The sequence below is a fragment of the Tamandua tetradactyla genome, chromosome 6 (genome assembly GCF_023851605.1).
Source record: "Tamandua tetradactyla isolate mTamTet1 chromosome 6, mTamTet1.pri, whole genome shotgun sequence".
In the NCBI taxonomy this organism is placed as follows: domain Eukaryota; kingdom Metazoa; phylum Chordata; class Mammalia; order Pilosa; family Myrmecophagidae; genus Tamandua; species Tamandua tetradactyla.
The window spans coordinates 23,046,643-23,073,074 of NC_135332.1; the positions used below are offsets into that span (position 1 = coordinate 23,046,643).

The 26,432-nt window shown below is 36.2% G+C and overlaps 1 protein-coding gene across 6 annotated transcripts in view; it reads left to right on the forward strand.

The window, feature by feature from the left end:
• GPATCH8 (G-patch domain containing 8) overlaps positions 1–26,432 on the forward strand; it is a 168,154-nt gene that overhangs the window by 129,744 nt on the left and 11,978 nt on the right. For all 6 annotated transcript variants that reach the window (XM_077164153.1, XM_077164157.1, XM_077164154.1 and 3 more), the window contains one exon: positions 5,446–5,589. In XM_077164153.1, coding sequence (XP_077020268.1) covers positions 5,446–5,589 — 144 coding nt within the window. The remainder of the gene's footprint in view (positions 1–5,445; positions 5,590–26,432) is intronic.

The following is a 26,432-nucleotide window of genomic DNA, read 5'->3' on the forward strand; positions in this document are numbered from 1 at the left end:
CATCAGGATGGGGGCTTATGGTGGGAGTGATCGAACTATAGAGAGCACTGAATCATGCTAAAAGAAATACGTAACTGTTCAGTCAGTATTTGCAAGGATATCATTCTTATGTTACAGTTACTCTGCAAGCAATCACTACATGCTGATAGGTATAACAAAAGCTAAGTGTTGTGAATGTTGCTGTTTTCAGCCACAACTAAAAACATTCCATTAACCCCATTTTTGATTATATAAGGGGATGTATATTTTTTGGTTTTTGGATTATGGAAATGGGAAATGGAAACAGTGTGAAGAGTATGCCCTCATAAAACTGGAGATAATGAAATTAATGAAGAATGTCACTGTAGTGTTTGAAAATGACCCATATTTAGCTGCAAATAATGATCCAGACTGTTTTTAGTTAAACTCCAATAAAGAGGGACCAGTCATAATATGAGTAAATGAAATCCACAGGTAACTTATTCCCTAACTTTTAAAAAAATTTGTTTCCGTTTATTTTTATTGTGAAATATGTAACATTTTTACCAAAAAGCTGCAAATTTCAAGATGCATTGTAATAAGTATTTATAGAACGGATTTCAGAATTTGTTGTGGGTTATAGTTCCACAATTTTAGGTTTTTCCTTCTAACTACTCCAAGACACTGATGACTAAAAGAAATATCAGTATAATGATTCAGCAGTCATAGTCATTTGTTAAATCCTATCTTCTCTGTTATAACTCCTTCTCTTTTGTTCCTTCTCTAAATCTTTAGGGATATTTGGACTGTTCCCATTTTTCATATGGAAAGAGTTGTCAATAATATGAGATAGGAGGATGGGAACTAGTTAATGTTCTGGAGAGGCTGGCCCCTCTGGGTTTCAGGACTTATCTGGCTTAGGAACCTATCTGGAGGTTGTAGTTTCTGGGAAGTAATCATAGTCATGAAACTTTTATAGAATCTCAGAGTCCTAAGTGTTCTCTAGGAATGGCAGGAATGGTTTGGGTTTGGGTTTGGCAAACCATGGTAAATAGCAATATCTAGCTGAAGCTTACAGAAGATTAGCCTCCAGAATAGCTTATTAACTCTGTTCGAACTCTCTCAGCCACTGATATCTTACTTTGTTACAATTCATTTTCCCCATTTATTTGGTCAGGCAGGCATTGTCGATTCCACATTGCCAGGAAGACTTTCATTCCTGGATGTCACGTCCCATGTAGTAGGGAGGGTAATGATTTTCCTTGCAGAGCTAGGCTTACAAAGAAAGAGGTAACATCTGAGCAACAAAAGAGGTTTTCTGGAAGTTACTTTTAAGTATACATATTGGTAGACTTAGTTTCTCTGTTATGTAAATAAGCTGCATGAGAGTAAGCCTTAAGATCAAGGGCTTGTCCTGTTGACTTGGGAGTCCTTAATATTTGAGACAGTATCATGGGTTTCCCTGGTGGCAAAGCTTAATCATTCCATATTTTTTCTCCAGTGCCTCAAGGGACTTTGCCTATGCTTTTTAATTATCTGCTCAACATACCCTGGAATGTATCTGGGCATTACATTAAGCTATACAGAATTACAAGCCTTCATTCCCATTCTGGGCCCCTTGTGTTTAGGTTGTTTATATAATCTATCCAGACAGGTGATTTAGAATATGTGTTACAGAACATTTAAGTTTTGGACAAAATGAACCTCTCTTTCTTTGGTCTTATTGGGTAGGTGAAGTTCTAAAATACAATGTCCTCCTTACCTCTGTATTCTGATTTACCTTAGTCCCAATCTGATCAGCTTCATTCTCATCTCTAATTGAAGCCTAACCTCTTTTTCAGTTTCTTTAACAATTGTTGTATGTACAATCCTGACTTTTAGACCTGTAGAACTTTTACTCTGGATCTTAGGTGTCTCACAGTGTTCTAGTTTGCTAGCTGCCGGAATGCAATATACCAGAAACAGAATGGTTTTTAAAAGGGGGAATTTAATAAGTTGCTAGTTTACAGTTCTAAGGCTGAGAAAATGTCCCAATTAAAATGAGTCTATAGAAATGTCCAATCAAAGGCACCCAGGAAAAAGATACCTTGGTTCAAGAAGGCTGATGAAGTTCAGGGTTTCTTTCTCATCCGAGAAGGCATATGGTGAACAGTTATAGTTTCTCCCTCGGCTGGAAGGGCACATGGCGAGCCCAGCGTCATCTGTTAGCTTTCTTTCCTGGCTTCCTGTTTCATGAAGCTCCCAGGGATGCATTTTCCTTCTTCATCTCCAAAGAGCTGGCTGATGGAGTCTCTGCTTTGTGGTGCATTCCCTGCTCTCTCCAAATCTCCTTCATTTTCCAAAATGTTTCCTCTTTTATAGGACTCCAGAAACTTATCAAGACCCACCCAAATGGGTGGAGACATGTCGTCACCTAATCCAGTTTAACAACCACTCCTGATTAAATCACATCTCCAGGGAGACGATCTGATCACAGTTTCAAACATACTGTATTGAATAGGGATTGTTCTGCCTTTACAAAATGGGATTTTGATTAAAACATGGCTTTTCTAGGGTCCATACATCCTTTCAAACTAGCACACACAGGCACCCAAAATTCCAAGGAAATGCATACCAGTTTATACATATATAGCACAACCTCTCAAAATCTAGAAATAACAATTACAGCTCAGGACTAAATGTGACTGCTATAAGACCTTACAATCTAGGCCCCAGTTTTCTTTTAATTATTTTCTGAAACACACCAAACAATATCCCTAGAAGTGATGCCTAACTTATTTTAATTAATAGCGTTCCTTTTTAACTTCAGCTAGCTCTTTCACCAGAAGCACTGAAAGCAGTAAAATCATCATTAAGATGGATTCCTTTGTCTTCCCTTGATCGTCTGGGAGATGCATATTGTGTCAGATCAGTCAATACTAGTGAGGAATCAAAAGTCAGAAGCCTAGATAAATCTATATACAGGGCAATCAGTGAGTAAGTAACCAAATGCTAGGTGGTCATGTTAACCTCAGCCTCTTTTTATAAGTGTAAGACATGTTATAAAGTTAACTTTAAAACTTTCCTTGTGTTGTTGAAGCAAAGTCAGAGTGCAACTGCAAGCTTTATAATAAAATTTGAAATTCTATAGAAAATAAATGCAACTGGCTATTTTATGTCCAAATAAGGAAGAGAAACTCTGCCAATTTATTTTAATTTTGTAAAATTCCCAACTATTATCTCTTGAGATATATCTTTTGTTTCATTTTCTCTCTCCCAGTAGGGACTCCAATTCCATGTATATTAGGGCATTTGATATTGTTCCATTAATCTTGGATACTGTGTTGTAGTTTTTCACTTTTTCTTTCAATTGTGGTTTACATGATACCTGTTCACTTGTCTTCAAAAGGCCAATTTTGTTCTTGTCTTTATATCCCAGTCATAACAGGAACCATAGAACACTTTAAATTCAATCACCCTCTCCTCTTATACTTGCTGTGGTAGCCCACATTTTACTTTTATCTCTTTTTCAGTCCTGAAAACTAGATATTGTTGTTATTTAGCCTATATATTTATCAGTTTGCTCACCATGCCCTCCTGCTGGGATTATTTTCCTTTTTCCCTAAAATATATCCTTAAAACAGCGACTTTAAAGACCATAGTAAGCAATGTATTTAATTTGCAACCCCTCTTCCACAAAATTGAAACAAGTTTTACAAAACAATATTTACCCTTATGTGAAATACATTCTGATATTTTCTATTCCTTTATTTTTTCATTTTTCCTTTTTGATTTTTTTCTTTTTTTTTTTTTTTTTTTGCTGTCACAGTATACTAAATTAGTGTCTTGACCCACTGATTGGTAATGATATATGATTTGAAAAACCTTTTTTGCTATAGTGGATCCTTTTTTGGGTCTGATGGTAAGCTCTCTTTTTTATCTAAAATGCCTTAATTTCATAGTTCTTCTAAAACATTTTCACTTTATGTATAATTTTGGGGGGGGGCTTGTATTTTCTCTCAGTACACTAAAGATATTATTCTATTGTCTCTGCTGTCAATCTGACTGTTGTAGTGATGTTTCTTTTTTTCTGGGTTGTTTTAAGATTTCATTTTCTTCGGACTCTCATAGTTCTATTGGAGTGTGTTTAGATGTGTAATTCTTTTTATTTAGCCTGTGTTTCTTGTGTCTGTGGAGTCATAGCTTTCATAAGTTTGCAAAAATTCATTGTGTCTTCAGATTTTTTTCTCCAATCTATGCTTTCTATTCTGTTTTTCTGGGATTCCAGTTAAACCTATGTTAGTTATTCTTATCCTGTTCTCTACGGCTTTTAGCCTCTTTTTCATATCCTTGTGTCTGTTCTGCAGTCTAAGTAATTTCTTTCAATCTGCCTTCCATCTTTTAAAAAAATTGAGATGTAATTCATATACATAAAATTCACCCTTTTGAAGTTACCATACAGTGGTTTCTAGTATATTCACAAGGTTACTGAATCATCATCACAATCTAATTTCAGAACATTTTTATCTCCCTGTTATATCTTTTTTTGAACTACGTTAAATCTGTTTTTAACTCATCCCCAGAAGTTGTGGTTTTGTTTGTTTTACAGGTTTTCACTTGTAAAAGTCTCATTTGTTTTTTTCTGCAGTCTGCCTACTGATTTTTTAATAGTGTTTTCTGTGTACTCGTTTTTGTAATTCCATCTTATATTTAAATATTTTTTTAGTTATTTTATATTCTGTAACAAATTATTCCAAGAGATAAGGTTCTTGGAGACCTAAATCTGTTTCTTATTCCACCAATTCTGACTTATGATAGATTTAGTTCCTTTTAAGTGTGGTGATCTTTGATTTTAACTCATTATCCAGTTGATCTTAATTTAGGGCAATTCTTAGGGCCAAAATTGAGGATGCTTGATGAGGTATCTATGGTTCCCTTTGCCAAGATGGAAAGATCATGGGATTTCTGCAGCCCATTTCGAGGTTCTTTTGTTTAATGAGGAGTCTCGTTTAGCTCTCTCACCTTGCTTAACCCCAAGCCCCAGTGTCACCCACATGTCCTAAGGAAAGCCGTTGCCCTTTGTGGCTCATATTTCAATTTCAGATTATGATTGATTTGTTTTGTTTTGTTTTCACCTGTTGCACCTCTTGGGGGTTTTACCTTTCTTCCTGTGATCCCAGCAATCTTATAAAATGATGTTAATGTAGGAACTGGTTGGTTTTCAGCCAGGGATTGGGGAAGGGAATGACAGCATATATCTAGTCTACTATATTACCGAAAGGTAGAATAAATGAAACTCTTTTGAACATTTGTTTATTTGAAGACAACTGTTAGTACAACCAGACAAATTATGTTACCACCTTGCCAGTTATGTCCCATCCAGCTTTTCCTGGTACAGTTAATTTTTATGAAAAGCCCTTGTTCTCTCTGAATTCAGATAAGACTTTATAACATTTACTTAGAGTTTTACCAACTTTATTTTTTGTTTCTGTTTTGTGATTCTTACAGGATTATGTTGACAAAGAGAAGGCAATTGCCAAAGCCTTGGAAGACCTCAGAGCCAATTTTTACTGTGAACTCTGTGATAAGCAATATCAGAAACATCAGGAATTTGACAACCATATCAACTCCTATGATCATGCGCACAAGCAGGTGAGGAACAATTTACCTGCCAACAGAGAAACTGTTGAGTTTTCTGAGTACACCCCCCCAAAAAACTTGCTGACTATTGTTTCTTATGGGCTGCCAATCTTTATCTGAGATTGACATACTTGACTTTTTTGAGTGGCATTAATCCTGACATAGATCCCCTCCCATTCCACGATTTTAAGTAGAATGAAGAATTCTGAGTTTCATAAATTTTGCATAAAGTTTTTGGCTTTGAGTGATTTCTGAATTTTTATTTAATTTGGTAATTGAACTGAGGATCATTGGGAACTTTGTTTCTCGGTCTTACCTTTTCTGAACATGCTGAACTTTAAACAGTTATCCCAGACTGTGGCCATTCCATCTTTTGTCTATAAGAGCTCATGCTTTATTGGGTTTGACTTCCTATCAGTGAGTTGTTTGGCTATTCAGCATATCTTGAAAGGTAAATAAATATTTGAAAGGAAATAAAGTTAGAAGCTGTGTTAACTAGAAAAAAATTCTAGTGCTGCCTATTGAAGAGCTTGCTGAAAAAATGAACTGCTCTTTCTTTGCGTTTATTTTTTTTAATCAATTTAGAACAGAAACTTGAAACTTTTATCTAACTGGTTACTGGTGTAAAGAATGCAGCAGAAATTCACCTGGGGAATTTGAGAAGGGAGGAATGAATCTTTGGATATATAAGATAGTTCCAGCTTATTAAACAAATTTGAGCCATTTGATCTTGGGTAACTTTAGCAGAGCTTGCTAGGTCTCTGAGTAGTATATAGTAATTATATCTGTTAAACCTGTAAGGTTTATGAGCATTGCTAGAATGATTACTTTTAAGCTGGACCTGTTGAACCAAAATTATTTTCATCTGCCAAACAATCATAATATTTCAGTGCAGAGGTAAAAGTTAAGCTTTGATTAAGCTTCACTCTAAATAGGGATAGTTTGTAAGCTGAATGTAGTATTGCACTTCTTACAACCATCCCTTCTACATTTAACCACACTTAACCAGTTTAAGATCCTTCCTGATAACAGGGTTAAAAGGATTGATTTGTATTTAGACAGCTTTCCTACTTTTTACACACCTTCCTTTGGCCATTGTTTTAATATATTGTCAGCACCCCTTGATTGGAGGAAGAGAAATTTAGAAGCATATTTGTTGACAGTTTGTTACCTTACTCCGTTGAAGAATCATAGATCAAGAAAGAATAGAACAGCAAATACTACTCATACAGTGACTTTTCCAGGTTTTAGTGTATTTATAACTTAGATTTACAAGTTATTCTTTTTTATGGAATTAAGAAAAGCTAAAGAAGACAGCAACTAATTATAAGCCTTTTTTGGCTCTTGAGGATTTCTTCAATTGAGAAGTGTCTGTCATGATTTTAAAAGACTTCAGAAGAAACTTCAGGCACAAAGAGGACATTTAAAAAGGTTACATTTGTAATTGATGAGAAGTCTTTTGAATAGTTTGAACTAGAAAAAAGTAAAACGGCAAAATTGTAACTCAAGGTTCAATAATGTGTAGACTTTGTTTCTTTGTTTTTTTTTCATAATAAGAGCATTATTTTATTGGTCAAAAATGTAAAAAACAATCCATATTCTTATTGGGAAAATAAGCAGGCTTTCAAAAATGACTGTTAAGAATTGGGAAAAAACTTGGTTGGGCCACGGTGGTTCATCAGGCAGAGTTCTCGTCTGCCATGCTGGAGACCCAGGTTCAATTCCTGGTGCCTACCCGTGAAAAAAAAAAAATTGGGAAAAAACTAATCTAAACTTTGGGATTGTAAGAAAATGAAATTAGCACAGTTTTCTAGCACTTGAAGTCTGTCTTTGCAGATTGTAACATTGCTGTGAATACACAAAATACACTAATTGTTATCATGTTACTATGTTTAGTCCAATGTCAGTTTAGTCTAAAGTTCTAAAATGTTCCATTAAAATTATAGTCTAGGCATATTGAGCAAGAGGGAAAAGTTTCCTTCTTTAGCCCATTTATCTGTGGACCCAACTCCTACCCATACTAATGGCTTCTTCCATATTCCCATGGAGATTATATAGAGATTTTTGATCTATATATTAAGTGGTTTGCCTTTTCTTGGAGTCCATCGGTGAGGATTATCCATTGCCAGGGCACAGGAATTATATTATTGCTCAAAAACTGCACAACCTTGACTCAAAGAAAACTGTACTTTGGTTTCATTAAGAAGTGAGGTTGGTTGTCCCTGCCCATTGGGAACCATTGTACACTTGACCAGATTGATTCCCAACTGTTTTCCAAGACGTTTTCCCAAGAACTTTCTTCAGTATCCACTTGTCTACTATGATTGTATAGAAGAATAAACTTCTCCTCGGTGGTATAGTGGTTAAATGCATCTTGTTATTACCTCATGCCACATCTTGTATTTGTATGGAAGTTAAAGGCAACCTTGTTATACAATTTATAATCTCTTTAGGAATATGAACATGATTTCATATTTCAAATTTTTGGTTCTATGAAAATGCTAGACCTAATTATTGTCAAGTATAGTGATATGTGTTCCAGATTCTAAAATTGCTTGAATTGTGCCTTGAGTAAGAGTGACAGGACAGTTCTATTCTTTAGGTTTCTAACATATGACACATCTCCTCTTTGTTGGTTCATCTTCCTCTGGAGATTCTCTATCTTGTTTTGAAGTCTTTTGTCATTTTGGAAACCTTCCCTGAATAGTTGGGCCTGTTCCTGAAGTTTAATAGCTAGAGTTCTCTCTTGATCTTCCAGCAACTGGGCTCTGTCCCTCTCCATCTTCTCAGTCAGTTGTTTCATATGTTCCTGATAATTCTTTTCTTTCTGTTACATCATCTGCTGATTCTTCTTTTGTATTTCCTCCAACATTTTTGCTGCAGCCTGTGCAGATTCAGTTTTTACATGTTGCACTTCAATCTCCTTTTCCTTTTCTATGAGAGTTTGGTCTCTCTGTAGAATTGTATCAATTACAGACTTCTTGGATGTCAAGAATTTCTGCAGAATTTCTTCAGCCTTAGGACCCAGAGAACACAGTGTTAGCAGGAGGAAATGGCTGTAAGTGTTCCTGTTTTGTCTGCCCCCCATCTTTTCCTTTTAGACTTTTTTTTTTCTTTAGTATTTCTTTTTGTTGTTTTATTTTTCTTAGCCTTACCTTTTTTTTTTTTTTTAACATGGGCAGGCACCGGGAATTGAACCCGGGTCCTCTGGCATGGCAGGCGAGAACTCTGCCTGCTGAGCCACTGTGGCCCGCCCAGCCTTACTTTTTAAAGGAAAAATACTGTATCAGAGCACAACAGACTTACAGATTAAATCTGAGCAAAAGTGCGGAACTAATAAAAGTCACATTGAAAACATTATTTAATGTGATAATGATGTTTTAGCGATGTTGCTAGTGGAAATTGTTATAGCTTAATATTGAATTTGACATATTTATTCTTCTGTACATATTGCGGTGACTCAGTTCTCTCACCACTTTTCACTATTGCTGTGGTTTTCAACCTGGAGAGATTTTGCTCCTCAGGGACATATGGAAATATCGAGTTATTTTTGTTGTCACAAAACTGGAGGATGCTAATGACATCTAGTGGGTGGAGGCCAGGGATACTGCTAAACATCCTACAATGCGCTGGAAATCCCCCCACATCAAAGATTTACCGGGCCCAAAGTGTCAGTTAGTAGTGTCAAGGTTGAGAAATGTTGTATTAGAAATACATGTGGTGTATCATTTGGCCCTCACTTGGTACAAATATATCGTTATCATTTTGAATCCCCAGCTATATATTTTTCTTCCCAACTATACTTTAAACATGAAGTGCTCCTCTAGGTGATGCAGAATTTTCATTTATTACTCTTTTTAAGATTATCTTCAAAATGAAAATATAAAATTAAGGATTTCTTATAGAGAATTTGAGAATGTACAGACTGCCTATCCACTAATAGAGAATATATCTATGATCCCCAGTCTGGGAAAAATCTTTAGCTGGCATGATCAGTTGATGCATATGACTTTATTTCATCATCTTAATCAAAAGTTCAATGTAGGTGGGCCGCGGTGGCTCAGCGGGCAAAGTGCTTGCCTGCTATGCCGGAGGACCTCGGTTCGATTCCCGGCCCCAGCCCATGTAACAAAAACGGAGAAACAGAATACAATAAAACAAGAAAATGCTTAAAAATGTTTCCCTTTCTTCCTTCCTTCCTTCCTTCTATCCTTCCTTCCTTCTCTCTGTCTTTCCTTTAAAAAAAAAAAAAAAAAAAAAAAAAAAAAAAAAAAAAAAGTTCAATGTAGGTTTATTTTAAAAAAACAAACCAGTTGTAGTGTGAGTTTGTTTTTTGTGTTTTATTTTGTTTTTGGCGAGTTGTACTTTAGTTCGGTTAGTTAAAATGTAAGCTTTTTCACCTTTCTTCCTGCTCCTGTCTTATGCAAATGGTAACATTTGGAAACAAAGTTATGAAAATATATAGTGTTTTAGAAAGCACAATACTGAATTTTTCATGTTCAACTTTCCCTTCATTTAGAATCTCTAAGAAACCTTTCATTGACTTTGGTACAACACAGTTAAATAACCCCCGCAAGGAGTAGGTCCTGTCTTTCATTCCTCAATGATGGACGTGTACTTACCATACAAATGGACCTACCATTTTCCAAATTCATGCTCTAAAATCATAAAGACACCCTGTCTTGTCTTCCAGGAAGGCACACAGGATTATTATGAATCTGAGATAATAGGTAAGTACATTCAACCCTATATTAGTAATCCCTAGCTTGCATCTTCCATCAGATTTCACCAGTAAAACATTTCAGGAAAAAATATAATAGTGGGTAATTAATATAGGTAGATCTTGAACACACAAATCTTTAGCACAAATCATTTCTCAAAAAGAGCTATGCACTCATTCGTGGTAGTATATATGTATTTTGTTGGAGGGGGTGTTATGTGCCTCTCACTATTCACTACTTTTTCTTCAGTATCTTTAAGTTGTTTTGTGAAAAAAGTCATTAATACAAAAATATTAGACCTGACTTAATCTTTAAGTTTTCCATCATAAAGTTGCAAAAGCTAGTGAGAAATTTTGTGTGTGCTTTTTTTTTAGTAATTTATCTTTAATTTTAAAGTGATAATTTTTTTTTTTTTTTAAAGGGAAACATCTTTATTTTTATTATATTTTGTTTGTTTGTTTGTTTCTTACATGGGCTGGGGCCGGGAATCGAACCGGGGTCCTCCGGCATGGCAGGCAAGCACTCTTGCCCGCTGAGCCTGGGGCCAGGAATCGAACCGGGGTCCTCCGGCATGGCAGGCAAGCACTCTTGCCCGCTGAGCCACCGCGGCCCGCCCTAAAGTGATAATTTTTAAGTACATTTCGGGCTCTCTGATATGGAAATTATCTCAAACCATGATTCCATTTTATATAAATTGGTTCTGATATGCCTGAGTGCTCAATAAACACTATCTTTGTTGGCTTAATTATAAGTTAACACTGAATTTGAAATTAAACATTTTTCTGTCTCTACCTCGTTGCCTCATTAATTATTTTGTTTATTTATTTATTTGTTGATTGGTTTGTTTTTGTTACTTTTTTGCCTGGGCGGGCACTGGGAATAAAACCCGGATCTCTGGCACGGCAGGTGAGAACTCTGCCTGCTAAGCCACTGTGGCCCACCCTGCATATTTATTTTTAAATGTGTCTGCTAATGGGTATGATAAAGGAAACCATTTACTTTAGCTTTTCAGGAGGCCTAAAATTCATACTCTAAAGAGCGGTCTCTTTTTTCAGAAGTAAATTTGTCACATAATAGTAGCCAATACCTTATTAATCTAACTCCTACTATTAAATATTGAATTTGTATTGCTGGATAATTTTTTCTTATGGAATTTTATTGAGATACATTAACATACCAAATAAACATCCGAAGTGTGCAATCATTGGTTCACATTGTCATCATATAGTTTTTCATTTATCACCACAATCAATTTTTGAACATTTTCATTACCCCAAAATAAAATAAAAATAAGAATAAAAATTAAAATGAAAAACAACACCCAAAATATCCCATGCCCCTTATCTCCCTCCCCCATTTAGTTATTTATTTGGGGGGGCTGTCATTTTTTAATACATCTGTCTATACACTGGATAAAGGTTTTCACAATCACACCATCACACTGTAAAAGCTATATAGTTATACAGTTGTCGTCAAGAATCAAGGCTACTGGAATATAGTTCAACAGTTTCAGATATTTAGTTCTAGCTGTTCTAATCCACTAAAAAAGAATATCTATATAATGCATAAGAATAACCTCTAGGATGACCTCTCGACTCTATTTAAAATCTCTCAGCCACTGAAACTTTGTTTCATTTTTCTTCCCCTTTTTTGATCGAAAAGCTTTCTCAGTCCCTTGATGCTGGGACCAGGCTTATCCCTGAGAGTCATGTTCCATGTTACCAGGGAGATTTACGCCCCTAGGGGTCATGTACCACGTAGGGGGAAAGGCAGTGAGTTTACCTGAAGAGTTGGCTTCAAGGACTTCCTGGAAGATGGCGGCTTAGTAAGACGCGCGGATCTTAGTTTCTTCTCCAGGACAGCTACTAGGGGAGTAGAAACGATACAGAAAGCGCCCAAAGCCACAACAGAGATAAAAAAGACAGCGTACCCCATCCTGGAACGGCAGGCTGGCTGAGAGAAGCTGCTCGGGTGAGATCGCTGAGGCGCGAGGGCCTCACCGGGCGGGGCGGCAAGCGGCCGGAGTTACTCCCTCCCCCCTTCCCAGGCCGGCTGGGAGAATTGGAGAGGCGGTCCCCTGAAACCAAGGCGGCTGGCGCCCACACCACGCATGGCCCCCCGGACCAACTGAGAGAATTGGATCGGAAATCCCCAGGCCGCGGAGAACGGTGACGGGTGGGGAGGCCCCTTCCAAACCCGTGACTCCCTGGGAACGTGCACTCTCTCGGGCGGGCCGCTGCCGCTGGCGCCCTCCCGCCACGCTTGTCACCCAGGGCCGACTAGAAAATTCGGACGGGCTCTTTCCCGGGCTGCGGCGACCAGCAACCCTCCCTGCGTTCGGACCCCGGGCGGGCTCAAGCCGCTTCGGCTAGCGAACCCCCCGGACGGCGAGAGTTTTCCAAAGTTTAAGGTCCCACAGCACCTTTTACTGGTGGGACCCGCAGACAAACGTGTACCACGAGCGCCACCTACTGGGCAGGATAAGAAAAACAGAACCCAGAGATTTCACAGAAAAATCTTCCAAACTTTTGGATCCAATACCCAGGGAAATCTGTCTAAATGCGCAGACGCCAACAGAAGATAACGGATCACGCTCAAATAATTGAAAATATGGCCCAGTCAAAGGAACAAACCAATAGTTCAAATGAGATACAGGAGCTGAGACAACTAATGCTAAATATACGAACAGAAATGGAAAACCTCTTCAAAAACGAAATCGATAAATTGAGGGAGGACATGAAGAAGACATAGGCTGAACATAAAGAAGAAACAGAAAAACTGAAAAAACAAATCACAGAACTTATGGAAGTGAAGGACAAAGTAGAAAAGATAGAAAAAACAATGGATACCTACAATGATAGATTCAAAGAGACAGAAGATAGAATTAGTGATTTGGAGGATGGACCATCTGAATTCCAAAAAGAAACAGAAACTATCGGGAAAAGAATGGAAAAATTTGAACAGGGTATCAGGGAACTCAAGGACAATATGAAGCGCACAAATATACGTGTTGTGGGTGTCCCAGAAGGAGAAGAGAAGGGAAAAGGAGGAGAAAAACTAATGGAAGAAATTTTCACTGAAAATTTCCCAACTCTTATGAAAGACCTAAAATTACAGATCCAAGAAGTGCAGTGCACCCCAAAGAGATTAGACCCAAATAGGCGTTCTCCAAGACACTTAGTAGTTAGAATGTCAGAGGTCAAAAAGAAAGAGAGGATCTTGAGGGCAGCAAGAGAAAAACAATCCATCACATACAAGGAAACCCAATAAGACTATGTGTAGATTTCTCAGCAGAAACCATGGAGGCTAGAAGACAGTGGGATGATATATTTAAATTACTAAAAGAGAAAAACTGCCAACCAAGACTCCTATATCCAGCAAAATTATCCTTCAAAAATGAGGGAGAAATTAAAACATTCTCAGACAAAAAGTCACTGAGAGAATTTGTGACCAAGAGACCAGCTCTGCAAGAAATACTAAAGGGAGCACTAGAGTCAGATACAAAAAGACAGAAGAGAGAGGTATGGAGAAGAGTGTAGAAAGAAGGAAAGTCAGATATGATATATATAATACAAAAGGCAAAATGGCAGAGGAAAATATTATCCAAACAGTAATAACACTAAATGTTAATGGACTGAATTCCCCAATCAAAAGACATAGATTGGCAGAATGGATTAAAAAACAGGATCCTTCTATATGCTGTCTACAGGAAACACATCTTAGACCCAAAGATAAACATAGGTTGAAAGTGAAAGGTTGGGAAAAGATATTTCATGCAAATAACAACCAGAAAATAGCAGGAGTGCCTATACTAATATCCAACAAATTAGACATCAAATGTAAAACAGTTAAAAGAGACAAAGAAGGACACTATATACTAATAAAAGGAACAATTAAACAAGAAGACATAACAATCATAAATATTTATGCACCGAACCAGAATGCCCCAAAATACGTGAGGAATACACTGCAAACACTGAAAAGGGAAATAGACACAAATACCATAATAGTTGGAGACTTCAATTCCCCACTCTCATCAATGGACAGAACATCTAGACAGAGGATCAATAAAGAAATAGAGATCTGAATATTACTATAAAGGAGCTAGACTTAACAGACATTTATAGGACATTACATCCCACAACAGCAGGATACACCTTTTTCTCAAGTGCTCATGGATCATTCTCAAAGATAGACCATATGCTGGGTCACAAAGCAAGTCTTAACAAATTTAAAAAGATTGAAATCATACACAACACTTTCTCGGATCATAAAGGAATGAAGTTGGAAATCAATAATAGGCAGAATGCCAGAAAATTCACAAATACCTGGAGGCTCAACAACACACTCTTTAACAACAAGTGGGTCAAAGGAGAAATTAGTAAATACCTCGAGGCAAATGAAAATGAAAACACAACATATCAAAACTTATGGGATGCAGCAAAGGCAGTGCTAAGAGGGAAATTTATTGCCCTAAATGCCTATATCAGAAAAGAAGAAAAGGCAAAAATGCAGGAATTAACTGTTCAATTGGAAGAACTGGAGAAAGAACAGCAAACTAATCCCAAAGCAAGCAAAAGGAAAGAAATAACAAAGATCAGAGCAGAAATAAATGAAATTGAAAATATGAAAACAGTAGAGAAAATCAATAAGACCAGAAGTTGGTTCTATGAGAAAATCAATAAGATTGATGGGCCCCTATCAAGATTGACAAAAAGAACAAGAGAGAGGATGCAAATAAATAAGATCAGAAATGGAAGAGGAGACATAATTACTGACCTCACAGAAATAAAGGAGGTAATAACAGGATACTATGAACAACTTTACGCTAATAAATACAACAATTTAGATGAAATGGACGGGTTCCTGGAAAGACATGAACAACCAACTTTGACTCAAGAAGACATAGATGACCTCAACAAACCAGTCACAAGTAAAGAAATTGAATCAGTCATTCAAAAGCTTCCTAAAAAGAAAAGTCCAGGACCAGATGGCTTCACATGTGAATTCTACCAAACGTTCCAGAAAGAATTAGTACCAATTCTCCTCAAACTCTTCAAAAAAATCGAAGTGGAGGGAAAGCTACCTAATTCATTCTATGAAGCCAACATTACCCTCATACCAAAACCAGGCAAAGATATTACAAAAAAAGAAAACTACAGACCAATCTCTCTAATGAATACAGATGCAAAAATCCTCAATAAAATTCTAGCAGATCGTATCCAACAACACATTAAAAGAATTATACATCATGACCAAGTAGGATTCATCCCAGGTATGCAAGGATGGTTTAACATAAGAAAATCAATTAATGTAATACACCATATCAACAAATCAAAGCAGAAAAATCACATGATCATCTCAATTGATGCAGAGAAGGCATTTGACAAGATTCAACATCCTTTCCTGTTGAAAACACTTCAAAAGATAGGAATACAAGGGAACTTCCTTAAAATGATAGAGGGAATATATGAAAAACCCACAGCTAATATCATCCTCAATGGGGAAAAATTGAAAACTTTCCCCCTAAGATCAGGAACAAGACAAGGATGTCCACTATCACCACTATTATTCAACATTGTGTTGGAGGTTCTAGCCAGAGCAATTAGACAAGAAAAAGAAATACAAGGCATCAAAATTGGAAAGGAAGAAGTAAAACTATCACTGTTTGCAGACGATATGATACTATACGTCGAAAACCCGGAAAAATCCACAACAAAACTACTAGAGCTAATAAATGAGTACAGCAAAGTAGCAGGTTACAAGATCAACATTCAAAAATCTGTAGCATTTCTATATACTAGTAATGAACAAGCAGAGGGGGAAATCAAGAAACGAATCCCATTTGCAATTGCAACTAAAAGAATAAAATACCTAGGAATAAATTTAACTAAAGAGTCAAAAAACCTATATAAAGAAAACTACAAAAAACTGCTGAAAGAAATCACAGAAGACCTAAATAGATGGAAGGGCATACCGTGTTCATGGATTGGAAGACTAAATATAGTTAAGATGTCAATCCTACCTAAATTGATTTACAGATTCAATGCAATACCAATCAAAATCCCAACAACTTATTTTTCAGAAATAGAAAAACCAATAAGCAAATTTATCTGGAAGGGCAGGGTGCCCCGAATTGCTAAAAACATCTTGAGGAAAAAAAACGAAGCTGGAGGTCTCGCGCTGCCTGACTTTAAGGCATATTATGAAGCCACAGTGGTCAAAACAGCATGGTATTGGCATAAAGATAGATATATCGACCAATGGAATCGAATAGAGTGCTCAGATATAGACCCTCTCATCTATGGACATTTGATCTTTGATAAGGCAGTCAAGCCAACTCACCTGGGACAGAGCAGTCTCTTCAATAAATGGTGCCTAGAGAACTGGATATCCATATGCAAAAGAATGAAAGAAGACCCATCTCTCACACCCTATACAAAAGTTAACTCAAAATGGATCAAAGATCTAAACATTAGGTCTAAGACCATAAAACAGTTAGAGGAAAATGTTGGGAGATATCTTATGAATCTTACAACTGGAGGCGGTTTTATGGACCTTAAACCTAAAGCAAGAACACTGAAGAAGGAAATAAATAAATGGGAACTCCTCAAAATTAAACACTTTTGTGCATCAAAGAACTTCATCAAGAAAGTAGAAAGACAGCCTTCACAATGGGAGACAATATTTGGAAATGATATATCAGATAAAGGTCTAGTATCCAGAATTTATAAAGAGATTGTTCATCTCAACAACAAAAAGACAGCCAACCCAATTACAAAATGGGAAAAAGACTTGAACAGACACCTCTCAGAAGAGGAAATACGGATGGCCAAGAGGCACATGAAGAGATGCTCAATGTCCCTGGCCATTAGAGAAATGCAAATCAAAACCACAATGAGATATCATCTCACACCCACCAGAATGGCCATTATCAACAAAACAGAAAATGACAAGTGCTGGAGAGGATGCGGAGAAAGAGGCACACTTATCCACTGTTGGTGGGAATGTCAAATGGTGCAACCACTGTGGAAGGCAGTTTGGCGGTTCCTCAAAAAGCTGAATATAGAATTGCCATACGACCCAGCAATACCATTGCTGGGAATCTACTCAAAGGAATTAAGGGCAAAAACTCAAACGGACATTTGCACACCAATGTTTATAGCAGCGTTATTTACAATGGCAAAGAGATGGAAACAGCCAAAATGTCCATCAACAGACGAGTGGCTAAACAAACTGTGGTATATACATACGATGGAATACTATGCACCTTTAAGGCAGGATAAACTTATGAAGCATGTAATAACATGGATGGACCTAGAGAACATTATGCTGAGTGAGTGTAGCCAAAAACTAAAGGACAAATACTGTATGGTCCCACTGATGTGAACAGACATTCGAGAATAAATTTGGAATATGTCCTTGATAACAGAGTCCAGCAGGAGGTAGAAACAGGGTAAGATAATGGCCAATTGGAGTTGAAGGGATACAGACAGTGTAACAGGACTAGATACAAAAACTCAAAAATGGACAGCACAATAATACCTAATTGTAAAGTAATCATGTTAAAACACTGAATGAAGCTGCATCTGAGCTATAGGTTTTTGTTTTGTTTTGTTTTGTTTTGTTTTGATTTTACTATTATTACTTTTATTTTTTTCTCTATATTAGTATTCTATATCTTTTTCGGTTATGTTGCTAGTTCTTCTAAACCAATGCAAATGTACTAAGAAATGATGATCATGCATCTATGTGATGATGTTAAGAATTACTGATTGCATATGTAGAATGGTATGATCTCTAAATGTTGGGTTAATTTCTTTTTTTCCGTTAATTAAAAAAAAAAAAAAGAGAAGGGATAATTGGAGCTGAAGGGATACAGACTGTACAACGGGACTGGATATAAAAACTCAGAAATGGACAGCACAATACTACCCAATTGTAATGCAATTATGTTAAAACACTGAATGAAGCTGCATGTGAGGTATAGGTTTTTTGTTTTTGTTTTTTTTTGTTTTTTTTTCTTTCTATTATTGTTTTAATTCTTATTCTGTTGTCTTTTTATTTCTTTTTCTAAATCGATGCAAATGTACTAAGAAATGATGAATATGCAACTATGTGATGTTATTAAGAATTACTGATTGTACATGTAGATTGGAATGATTTCTAATTGTTTTGTTAATTCTTTTTTTAGTTAAAAAAAAAAAAGAGTTGGCTTCAAGAGAGAGTCCACATCTGAGCAATAGAAGAGGTTCTCTGGGGGTAACTCTTAGGCATAATTAAAAGTAGACTTAACCATCTCCTTTGCAGGAATAAGTTTCATAAAGACAGGCTCCAAGATAAAAGGCTTGGCCTATTAAATTGTTAGTCCTCAATGCTTTGTAGAATATCTGGAATTCCCCCGGTTAGGAAGTTAATTTCCACTTATTTCCCCAGTCCCTGGGGGACTTTGTAAATTCTTTGTTATTCTCTGCCCAGATTACTCTAGGATGTATCAAGGTACACTGACCTGTACAAACCAACAAGATCTCAGTCCCTGTTTAAGATTCCATGTGATTGGGTGCACGGGTAGTTTAGTGGTTAGAATGCCCGCCTTCCATGCGGGAGACTGGGTTCGATTCCCGGACCATGCATCAAAAAAAAAAAAAAGATTCCATGTGATTATGGTGTTCAGATAAACTGACCATACAGATTAAATTAGATAGTATGTTACTGGATAATTTTGGTAATTGTACTTAATATATATTCAGTCTTCATTATGATCATTGTAGCTTAAATTCTTTTCTTAACTCTCATTAATAAACTCAATGCAAGTTTATTTGTTATATTCAAACATACTGTCTTTCACTGTAATACCATGCTACTGTGTTTTTTATAATATATGTTTTTAGGTTACTTTCTTGGTGCCCTGTTACCTCCACAGGATTCTTCCAATCTTAACTTCTTCTATTTGTGCCACAGATCTCTCCTCACCAACCTCTAATGCATAAATCAAATATCACAACTGTCCCACAGATGTATTTTCTTTGGTCTTCATAGTGTTGGTCTCCCACCACCACCACCACCCCTTTTTTTTCTTTAAAAAAGGAGATTTCATGTAATTCAGACTTTGGCTTGTCTTGGAAACTTGAAATATATGGCAACATTAGACCTATATTATGATGCTGTATCAGCATTGGCAAAACTGAGTAGTTGCACCTAAAGAGGTAGGTCATGAACTTCTCCAGTTAGCTGTTGTCTCCAAGCCATCTTTTAGTTTACACCAACCTTTGTTGCTCGTTTATGTTTCCTCCCAACCCCACCAGACCTGTTGATTTGTGACCCCATCCTGTTATACCTTTCCTTCTTCCCTACGCAGGTTCTCATTGCTTCTACCTGACAGTGGGGAAGGAGCAGATAGTAAAGCTGCCTCCTTACTATTAGTGTTGGTACCATCTTCCTTGCACTTTCAGAACCAGTTGTGGTAACCTGATCTAGTCATCAAAATCTGGTATTGTAAAGCAGCTACAAGAAATTCCTTTAACTTTAACTTGGTCAGGGAAAGAAGCTTTCAGCCTACTGCTTCTTTTTCCTAAAATAGCTTCAATGTAAAAACTCCCGTACTTTTTATATTTTCTGAAATATTGAAAGCTTACTTAATACCAAGGTTATGAGGTTTGTTTTAGCTATGAATAAAAGTAGTAGTTTCTCAGGTTTTAAATTACTGAGCTAAAACAGATGAAGTCTGTACAACCACCAGTGACTTCTCTTTTTTTTAAATTTTTTTGTTTACCAGTGACTTCTTTATCTAAATTAAAAAGAATAGAATCTATTTCTACGTGATTTTAGTTAACTTTGTTTAAACTGTTACAACTGCTATTTAACATCATTGCTCACTTAATTGACTATTTCATTACCAGTAATATATATATATATGACTAAGGAACAGAAATTTTAGAGTGTTACTTGTTACTTAAAAAGTGAAAGAGGTTCTGAATTGAAGTGTTTTCTGAGAAATTTCTTGGTGATTGAAATAATGATCACCTTTGGACTTCACAAAGACTTCACTGAAGTTTAGAATAGTCATTTTCTACATGGAAGTTTCACTTTTTACTGTTTGAACTTTTGCCTCAAGATATTTTTCAGTGTTCAATCCTCTCTATGCTTTCATATATGTGACATCAGAACAATAAGCACTTCCAAACTAATTGAACATCTGGAAAGCTAAATGTAGATTTGAAGAAGTTCATACTGGGTTCCTTTTTCAGTGCTATTTTGATATTCAGTAGGGGGAAAATGCAGAAGTGTATAAATAAAAAACGCAAGGTGGGAGAATACAGTTATAGGACCAAAATATAAAGAAAATGACACTTCTAAGATGTGAGACCACTGAGATTAGATACTCATGGAGATATTCCGTAGACATTCTATATTTTGGGTGTTTACTCGATGTTGAGAAAACCATAAAGTGATTATTGCAAAGATGTGAAATTGGTTTGGAGAACCTTCACTTACCTACAAAACCTGAAACCTACAAAAGCCAAAACTGTTGACTTATGCAGTCCATTTACTTTTGAATAGGGGAATACATCTCAAAATTTGAGCATATTATTATTTTGTTTTAATATCCTGTGGCAGAGAGAAGAAAATTCAGGGTCGATGGTACTTTGTACCACTGTGAATGCCATTTTCTTTGGAAGTCTTTTTCCTAATAAAAGAATTGACATCATCTATCCCATCTTCCAAAAATTGAGAATGTTTTGTGCCTTTTCACCAAGGGATTATATCAGTGTTAAATCTCATATACTCATCAGCTCTGCTTTTGTTGGTAATATATGTCTTTTACCAGCTGTCACAACCTAGTTACCCTTGGAAAAACTGGCATTTGCTCAGGGAAGCTGTCTGCTTATGTAACTTAGGGAAAACCCTGAAAAGACCTTCTGGGAGCTAATGTTGCATGTGAACCCTGCATTCTCTTTTTTTAATTTATATTTATTTAGGAAAACAATACACTTAGAACCACCAAAAATGGATATTTTACTTATCTCAGGAAAATATGAAGATACAAATATTTTTATAATTAAACACCTAAAATAGATATCTTAGCTTATCCATAGGCATAGTAAAAAAATAAAAGTAATCATCATAAAGCTTGTTTGTTCAATGTTTTATAAACTGATTTAAAATTAAAGCAAGTAAGGAAAAAAATCTGTAACTACAGATATCAAAGTTACTTGAACTCTAAATATTAAACAGTATCTTAAATACCATTTGATTAACTATCGAAACTGTGTATGTTCTTAAAATATCAAGTAGAAAGTTATTACAAATATCAACTTTGCTATAGTAGTGACCTATTGTTACTAAACATTTTCAAATTTTTGATTTCAGGAATTTATTTTATCTAATATTACTGTGCCCGTAGGTTTTTTTTTTTTAACTTTTTTCATTGTAAAATATAACATACATATACAAAGAAAAGAAGAAAAAAAGCAGTAATTTTCAGAGCACACTTCAGTAAGCAGCTACAGAACAGGTCCCAGAGTTTGTCATGGGCTACCATGCCCTCAACTCAGATTTTTTCTTCTAACTGCTCCAAAGCATTCTCTTATTATGTATGTCTGATTCTGGTTCTTTGGCCTGACATATAATTTCAGTGTGAATAAAAATGATTCTACCCTATTTATGTTGCATAGTTTTGAACCTGTTTAACTCTTGTACACTTCACTCATCATCATAATGCACTGTGATCGAGCTTCTGGAATGGGACTGTGTATTCTGTTAGAGTCTACAAAGTATACGGCGCCTAAGTAATAATGATAAGTTCATGAGTAAAAATGCTAAATAAAAGAGAGCTTTGGATTGGGATATTCCTGCTCCATTTGCTTTGGGCCTAAGCAGCTCTTAACAATTTGGCTCCTTCAGTTTTACATAAAGAGCAAATCTCTGTCTCCAGATAGGCATCTGGAGAGCTATATAGATATGCTTAAAACTCATTATCCACAAAACTAGAAGGGATACCATGTCAACTCAATAGGATGACTAAATAAGGCACAGTAACAAATGTTGAGGATGTGGAGAAACTCGAACTCCACATTACAAATAGGATTGTAAAATAGTGCAGCCATTCTGTAAAGTTGTTTGCATGTTCTTTAAAATGTTAAGCAGAGTTATTTATGACCCCAGCATTTCCGCTCCTAAACATTTACTCAGGAAAATTGAAAACACATTCACAGAAAAACTTGTAAAAGCTGTTCATAGCATTATTCACATAGCCAAAAAAGTGAAAACAAGCCCAATGTCCATCAGCTCTTGAAACAATAAATAAAATGTGGTATATCTATACAATGGTATATTATTTGCTTATAAAAAGGAATGATGTATTGATGCATATTACAACATGCATAAACCTTGAAAATATTATGCTATATATAATGCTGTTAAAGAATCTAGTCACAAATGATCCCAAGTCATGTGACTCCGTTTATATTAAAAGTCTAACATAAGCAAATCTATAGGGATAGAAGGTAGAACTAGTAGTTTTCAGAGCCTAGGCAGAAGGAGAAATGGGGTGTGTACAGGGTTTCTGTATGGGGTGCTGAAAATGTTCTAAAAATAGATGGTGTGGCTGAACAACTCTGTGAATATATTAAAAACTACTAACTTGCACAGTGTAAAAGGGTGAGTTTTATGATATATGACATATCTCATAAAGCTATTATTTTAGAATTTATAATATCTGCCTTAACATTTTGGTGGTACATGTGTATGTATAAATGTTTTTATTATATTTTTATTATCACTATTCATATATTTAGTATGAGCGAAATGGACATTATAAATAACACCTTAAAATGGGTATATCTGGTCCTATTAAAAAGTATACCATACTTTTAAGGCTTTTTGCTGAATTCCTGAATATAGCAATTTTATGACACAGTAACTTTAACAACAAATTAATTTGATATACATTTAATGACATTAGTATGGTAAGTGGGAATGTTAGCATAAGAGAGAAGAGAGTTCAGAGGAAGCCAAATTATATTTAGCCAGAAAAGGAGGTGGAAGTGGGAACAACCACCTCTTCTTTACTCACTGTATTTCCCATTTCCATTCATCACCAGAAAATAATGCATAAATGTGTGTTCCTCTCCTGACATTCCTCTCCCAACAACTTGTTTTAAAACTGAAACTAGTTTGATAAATGTTTATTGAGCATCTGTTATGTGTCATAGACAATGGTGTGTACATTGCAGGGTTAATTACCAAGGAAAAATAAGCCTCAAACCTTGTTCTGGGGAAGTGGGGTTGCTGTCTGTTGAAGGAAAGATTCTCTTTTGACTCTGAAGAGACAAAATCAGGTTTTCTCTGCAGAGCTGAGTAAATATAAAACATAAGATTTTTAGTGCCAATAGAAAATACTGTTTGCCTTAAACTCTGCCTGCTTTCTGATGTTCAAAATTTCTTTCATGTGGGAACAGTGTTTTTTATTAGGTAGTTAGATAATAGATTTAAAATGCTTGAGAAAAGTAATAGACTTATTCCTAGGAAATAGTACTCAATCAAGTATGAACTATTAACAGATTTGATACAGGAGTGCAGTGTAGGCTAGCACCAACAGATAAAAAAGTATTTTATTAGACTCAGACTCTTAATATCTTCTGTTGTTAAGGGAAACTGTGTACAAAAATATCTTTGTCTCATTCATTCCCAGCTCAAACACTACGTTAAGCAGGAACATGCCACTCCCCCCTATGACAAAGCAATAACTTTGTTAAAGTTGCACCCACTATAGAAAGAAGCCATTCTTTTAGAGCACCATTTTAAGGATGATTTTCTGCAAAGTTGTTTGCAATAGTTCATTTGTTTTCATGGCATAATAAGGCACAATGCTTAAAAAATCTAGTTGGGTGCTAGATGATCTTTTTCTGCAAGTTTATCAGATTCTCATTTCTTCAGTTTGACTTGTTTAGAATTGTGTGATGTAGTGGGAACTTGTATCCAGAGAAAGACTTTTTTCTGCTAACACAGTACTGCTTAGCTGGATTTTAAGAACTGAAATGTCATTTAAATTTTAAGTGGTCTTTAACCCAAAGAGCTACAAGTATATAGATGGATATTTCAGCTGCTAGATCCTTTGCTAAGGTTTTCCTCAAATAGTCTTTTGAGAAGTTTAATGGAAACCCCTGCTACCAAGTGCTTTAGACCCTGTCCTATGCCGCAAATGTGTACCTGTTTAGAAATAGGCTATTCATTTTTTCAAGAAAATTAGATCTTAAAAACTTTCATTTTTGTGGGGTTCAATCTCCTGTTTTTTTCCCCCTTGAATTAAAATATTTTCCAGCTGAAAATGTGCTCATGGCTTAAAATGTTATTACTAAGTTTTTACTTGAGAAGTTTTCAGTATAAAGTAAATAAATTAATGAGTTCTTCAGAAAGCAAAGGTAGACTTTGGAATAAAATAGGCAACTTTGGAAAACCAGACTCTTGAGTTAGGCCCTTGTATCTATATAAAAATTACTTTTCAGTTAGAAAAAAGATTCAGTATCTTTTTTTGCCATTTGGCTGAACTCTGCCCTGAAATTAGGGGCTGAAGCAGTTTTTGGCTTTTTGTTTCTCTGAAGGATGTAGCTTCCTTACTGTCTACCTAAGAGTGTTAGGTAGGAATACCATGTATTTTTAATTCCTCTCTAGCAGATATGTGAAAATATTTCATATCATCCTTCCCTACAAATGTTAGAAAACTTTGTTTAGGAAAATTCAAAGATCCAGTGTTTACACCAAATTATTCACCAGTCATCTACCAGACACCTTCTATAGGCTTAAGTACACACCTACATGCACTTGCTGGTTGATTACAAAGATAAACCATATCCATGCCCCACATAAAGGGAAAACAGTATTGAACAGTTGTGACTAACTAAATGGTTTTCTTTTTTGGGGGGGTGGGGGGATACATGGTCTGAGAATTGAACCCGGGTCTCCTGCATGGAAGGTGAACATTCTAACATTGAGCCACCTGTGCACCCTTTCATTTATTTTGATATTTAATCGAGTAACTCTGTATTTTTAAAAAATATTTTTATAGAAAAATGTTCACACACATACATTCCATTCATGATGTACAATCAATAGTTCACAATATCATCACATAGTTGTGTATTCTTCACCATGATCATTTTTAGAACATTTGTGTCACTCCAGAAAAAGAAAAAGAAAAAACTCATACGTTTCATACTCCTTACTCCTCCCTCTCATTGACCACTGGTATTTCCATCTACCCAATTTATTTTACCCTTTGTCCCCCCATTATTTATTTATTTTTTATCCATTTTTTTTTTAACTCATCTGTCCATACCCTAGATAAAAGGAGCATCAGACACAAGGTTTTCACAATCCCACAGTCAGATTATAAAAGTTATATCTTTATACAGTCATCCTCAAGAATCAAGGCTGGGCCAAGATGGGCTTAGCCAGGTGTGGGATTTAGTTTATCTTCCAGAACAGCTACTAATAACCAGAAACAGTACAGAACAACTCCTGGGGCCACATCAGTGACCAGACACACAGCATACCCCAGTCTGGACCAGCTGAACAGGCTGCAACCCCCCCGCCCAGAATCCAGGGAGAGTCTCATCTTATGCTGGTGGGACCTGCAGGCAGACAAGTGCCACATACTGGGCAGGATAAGAACAACAGAGCACAGAGAACTTCATAGGAAAATCTTTCAAACTGCTGGGTCTTACCCTCAGGGAAAACTGATGCAGGTGATTCCTCCTAACAGGAGGCCAGTTTGATCTGGGAAAATCCAGCTGGGGTCTGTAATACCTAAGTAGACCCTCCCAAGGGTGAGGGGAAAAAGGCACCATACAGGCAGGGCAAGAAACAAAAAACCAACTGAAAAATTCTCCTCTGTTAAAGAATCAAGGCTATGGAACACAGCTCAATGTTCTGGGTCCTCCAACCACTCCAATACACCACAAACTTAACAGGGATGTCTATATAATGCTTAAGAATAATTTCCAGGATAACCTCTCAACTCTGTTTGGAATCTCTTAGCCACAGAAACTTTCTTTTGTCTCATTTCTCCCCCCCCCCTCCCCCCGTTGGTTAAGAAGGCTTTCTCAATCCTTTGATGCCAGGTCCTAGCTCATC